The sequence below is a fragment of the Typopeltis vanoorti genome, chromosome 15, assembly GCF_054136105.1.
Source record: "Typopeltis vanoorti isolate ZY-2024b chromosome 15, IOZ_Tvanoo_1.0, whole genome shotgun sequence".
In the NCBI taxonomy this organism is placed as follows: domain Eukaryota; kingdom Metazoa; phylum Arthropoda; class Arachnida; order Uropygi; family Thelyphonidae; genus Typopeltis; species Typopeltis vanoorti.
In genome coordinates, this window is record NC_143563.1 from 110,164,497 (window position 1) to 110,169,766 (window position 5,270).

The 5,270-nt window shown below is 39.1% G+C and overlaps 1 protein-coding gene across 1 annotated transcript; it reads left to right on the forward strand.

The window, feature by feature from the left end:
* The first annotated feature begins 728 nt into the window (after positions 1-728).
* Positions 729-5,270, forward strand: LOC150099074 (oxytocin receptor B-like). The gene is made up of 2 exons (XM_090405569.1): positions 729-1,768; positions 5,014-5,270. The coding sequence occupies exons 1-2, from the start codon at positions 895-897 to the stop codon at positions 5,226-5,228; spliced, it is 1,089 nt and encodes a 362-aa protein (XP_090261695.1). The 5' UTR covers positions 729-894; the 3' UTR covers positions 5,229-5,270.

Genomic DNA, 5,270 nt, shown 5'->3' on the forward strand with positions numbered 1-5,270 from the left:
ATTTTCTAGAAAATTGTGACTGTTCAGTTAAGATGAAATGTAATTTCTGGAGAAAAGAGATCGCGTGTTGGTATAATAGAACGCTGTCAAACTCGGAAATGATGGGGATACTCGTTGTAAACGTCTATCTACAGCGACGCCAAAGCACCGGCTATGCTGGCCTGTTCAATACCCAGCAGAAACTTGATCGTCGGTGGGTTTGGGATCTGTTAGGCGACTATACTTTTGCGATACACCACAGAGCAGTTTTTCATGCCCGCAGAATGTTAGCCCTAGTTGCTTTGGCCATAATTCAAATAACGAAGCGAACGTGGACCACGATGCCGGTTTCATCAGGACAATGCGGACTTCATTTCAGCAGGTCGGTGATCTTCACGGAAATGCTTTTCTGCATGCTGGCCTTGGTACAGAAAACACTTTAATTGCCAAGCTGAAAATTGGAATTTCGTGTAGTGGCCAAATTTTTGTTATTTTGTTAGCGACGTCCACGCGATAACGAGTGATAAACCGTTTGTTGAGAACTCGCATCGCGCGATTGGCAATGAACGTGTTAATAAATGCGGATTCGCATCCTCATCCAACTCCTTAAGCGGTGAACAGAAAATGAATTAAAACGTAGCGAGCGTTTCGTCCCTTCAAATATTCTGTTTGGCAGGAAACACTTCTCGTTTCAGTTTGCCTTCCTAAATTAGTTCCGCGTAGGTAGGGATGTTGCTACTACGGTAGTTTCGCTTGGCGAACGAGCTACTTACGACAGCAGGTGTGTGTAAACAAATCGGCAGACTTATTTCTATACTTACTTTCGTATAAGAAAATAACACCGTTTTCGATGCTATCAATAGCGTTCCTGGGTTCAGCACACTAAAGCTTTAGATTGAATCCACTTTTCAAGTCATGCTTTTGAAAGGAACAACCTTTTCAGAGGTCGATAGAAGAGAAGATCTGGCTGTCGTTGAGATCTTCGTTCAGGTCGTGATCTTAATTTTGGCGCTCTCGGGGAACAGTTTCGTTTTAATAGCACTGATGCGTTCTCGGAAAGCACGCCCATTCTCCAACGTCTATATTTTCATGGCCCACTCGAGCTTCGCCGATCTGCTAGTTGCTATCTTTTGCATACTGCCACAACTCATCTGGCATGTGACACGTCGCTTTGTGGGCGGAGAATTTCTTTGTCGTTCTGTAAAATATCTACAGCTGTTTGTTCTTTATCTGTCCGCCTATCTTCGGGTAGGAATGACCGTCGACCTCTTCATAGCAGTCCACGGGTTCAATAAGCAACAGGATCTCACCCGATCAGCCTGCCTGATGATTGTTCTAGCTTGGACTGTGTCCGCTCTCTTTGCTGTACCTCAGGCCGTGATATTTCGCGTGCAAGAGATCAAACCGGGTATCTTTGAGTGTTGGGCGACATTTACCGAGTCGTGGGGAGCTAAAGCCAATGTCGCATGGTTTGTAATGATAATGTTTATAATTCCCGTGGCAATTATCTGCACTTGTTACTGCGTCATGTGCTGGAAAATATGGAAATACAATCCGGGCAGTATAAGAATCAGGAGCCATATTCTTAAGGACGCTTCACGCGATACGGTTGCATACAGCAAGCCAGTTCCTCTTCCGGATATCCACCGGAGAAAAATGTGCAACAGAATTTCATATGCTGTACGGAAAACATTGAAATTAACCTTCGCAGTAATCGTCTGCTTTTTCCTGTGTTGGTCGCCATTCTGCATTAGCCAGTTGCGCCATACTATCAGTCCTCCAGAAAAAGGTAAGAAGCTTAACTACTACAAACCCAATGCGTCTAAACTATAGTTCGGCTCTTTATCGTATATATATGCGAAATACACTGGGGACCGGTGCAGCACGATCGTTTGTATTAAACGAATTCGTCTGCATTGTGACATATTAAGCGGCGATAAAACGTTGTAATTAATTCACTGCCTTCAAAAAGAAACCTTTAGGTCAGTTGTGCTTGTCGGCTTTCTTGATTACATTTCATAAAAACTTTCTATAAGCTCGGGAAGTATATTTCCCGAATGTAAACCAGACTAATTAACGTTACATATTCGCGCGGGTATTAAAAAAAAATCACTCGGGGAAGAGCATGAGATGGATTCGATTGGGTCTTAAAGTAGTTTAATTTTTCTGAATGAGAAAGATCAGAAGATAAACCACCGCATCGATTAATTTGAAACGCTGTCGAAGTGGGATTTTATTTTTTCCTGCCGTGAGACCAAATTGGAACCACGGCTAAGTTTTCAGCACTACACAAGGTAAAAAAAATTGCGAAACCGTGTATTCAGATATCACTTACAAAAAAGTTAATTCACTTTATAGCAGGTTTTATCGAACTCAAAGTAATATAGGGGTGGCACGCCACCACATCAAACGTTGATCTCGTGTTATTATTTTCGGCTACTGATCTGTGTATGGGAGTCACAACAGTAAGTGGAGAAACTCCGAGGTCACCCTCGTTTCCAATATGGCTAAGGACCCAACTGAGCATCAGGATATACGTGAGTTTTATGAACTAGAATAAATACCGAACGTGATCGGTATAAATCATACTTTGGTAAGTGATTTGCTTTTATGCATCGGGGTACAGGTGATAACTGTCTGCAGTAATTTTGTTTAGCTTGTATAATATTATTCGTTTGCATTTCAAAGGGACGAATGTATGTTATATTAAATTTCCAGAACTGAAGTAAAAGCTTGAAATGGGTAACGTCTGATGGCCAAGAGGATTCAACTATCAAAGGGCACTCTTCATTGCAGATACTTAATTATGGGTTTACAATATAATGAAAGTAGGGATCATCAACTTACACCCCTATGTTGGTTGGAAAAGGATATGGATTCATTACCAGAATAATAACTGTGGGATGAGGTAAAGATTGCATTTTGTTAAACACGTATGTAAAAAAAAAAAAAAATTTTTTTTTTTTTTTTTACTGATAACCTACTGTACCTTTCAATGATCCTCATTGTGCTAGTATGGCCGACAGTAGGAGGAAGTTTTTCAGTTCTGTGTTATACTTAGAACCTTGGCATTAAGACTGAGAAATGTGCTTCCCTTTGAACGTTTTAACACTAAGTGACCTTCACGCCATTCTGCAACTGGGATTGATAACCTAGTCACAATGCTTCTAGAACCGTTTTGTTTACCCACCCCTCACAAAAGACCTTTAAGTATAAGTACAGAGAACTATCTTCTCAGATCGACTCCATTACTTACTCTGTACAAATCAAATCCCAACTTTCTTTCACATTTTGGAGTGGTGCACCTAAGAATTCTTGATGCAGTTTGGTTGATAACCTCGCCCTCAGATGGTGTTGTTAGTTTCTTTGATGGATATTGGTCAGTGGAACTAGCATCCATTTTGTCCTCCCATTTCTGCTAAACGAGTAACTACCTCAGGATATTTTATAAATACTGAGGTCTGGTTTTTTTTTTTTTTTTTGCCTTCCCTCAGCATTAGACTATGGAAGTAAATATTGTGAAAAGGTGGGTCATTTTTTCTACATTACTGTCTGCAAAGGGGAGAGAGCACAGGAAGCGATTGCTCTGTGATATGCTAATATTGAAATCCCCCATACAAATGAACTCACCAGTTTGACTATCATATTGCAATAGGGAATCCCAAAGAGACAAAGCACTACAGTATATTGGAGTTAAGTTAGCTGGAACAGAATTGGGTTTGTTAAGAAAAGTAAAATGCCTTGTTACATATAGGACTTGCATAAATATTTTGGTGGAATCTGACAGCTGCATTCTTGTAATGGAAAGACAAAACAATACCTCAATCACCTCTGGAAGAATGATGATTACAACTTTGAAGTAAAAAAGGTAAACTAGAGGGTTATTATTTATTAGTATCAGTTCAGGAATTGCTGATGCTATTAATGCAGTATGCTATAGTAATTGGTAACTCACGAAACTGATGGGAGAAAAAGGGAAAATATTCTGACAGTCATCAGATGAAATGGTTCAAACATGTGGAGAGGGCTAATGGCATTCCAAAGCAAACCCTAGAAGGAATCGTTCCAGGGTTAAGGCCGACCTCGATTAAAATAGACTGATAACATCAAACAATGGACAAATTCCTCCCTTTCTCGACTGAGACGACTGTAGGAGGCTAGCAAAGAGTATCACCTACCAGCCATGAATGACCCAACGGTTCATTTAGGACTATGGGAGAAGAAGATATGCAATTGTTACATTCTTAGGGAAAGAAAATATTGAGAGTAGGTAAGTTTGAACTCAGCAATGAAAGAAAAAAACGTTGAGACTTTTATCTAAGTGTTACTTTGGGGTACAAAAGGAAGGATATTTCTATGTGTGAATACACTGGAACATTTTTAAATTTGTTCTGGGAGGAAGATGATACTTTCCGTTTTGGCCAGCTGTGTTTTTTTTACTATTCCAAGTATATTTATTTTTGATGACTTTATGTAACACAAAATTGAGAAGTGGTGGTTTGGACTCAGAAATAAATGGACAATACAGTGATTCTACAGAAATGACTCTTTCAGAAAGATAATGCACTGTGATTGCAGAGGCATTTCAATAGGAAGAATGGTCCAAAATTCCCCTTGCTTGCTATCATAAGATTGTAGCATCTTATTTACGTGGGTGTCTGTTCACTTCTTTCCAAGTAGTATATTTGATTACTATAAATATGCACAGGGAAAAACAAATCGTACCTGCTGTTAGCATTTTAAATATGAACTATTGAGCTCAAAATAGTGTGGCAGAAAAAAAGATATATCCTTTGCTGGTAATATAAATAAAGCATATGTAGAGTTTCCTGTAAGGAAACATATGCTTTATTACCAGCAAAGATACATGTGTCCATACCCTTAGAGAAGACCCAGCATTTCATGTGGGAAAAGGTGTTAATGACTTAAATTATCAGCCACTGCTTGTTCTCTCTCATGCAATAAAAAAGATAACCCCAGTTGTATTAGAAAATGATTACTATAATATTCTATGCTTCTTTTTAAACATTTCAGCAAGTGATGTGGAACCATTTCAGGCTATCTTCCTTCTGCTAGCTAGTCTCAACAGTTGCATTAATCCTTGGATATATTATGCTTTCAGTGGAAGACTGCTCAACCAATGTAGATTATGTTGCAGATTAAACCTTGAAACATCAACTGATAACAGCATCGAAGACAAACATCTTGCCTCAGTACAGATAAAAGTTTCTTCCACTAACAAAACTTGAATAAATCATTTGTACCATTATAAAATGTGACTTAAAACTTGT

Excerpts from the sequence above, each read along its gene's own strand:
- LOC150099074 (XM_090405569.1), top strand. The coding sequence starts at position 895 with ATGCTTTTGAAAGGAACAACCTTTTCAGAGGTCGATAGAAGAGAAGAT. Across the intron at positions 1,769-5,013 it reads TATCAGTCCTCCAGAAAAAG|CAAGTGATGTGGAACCATTT; the intron begins GTAAGAAGCTTA and ends TAAACATTTCAG.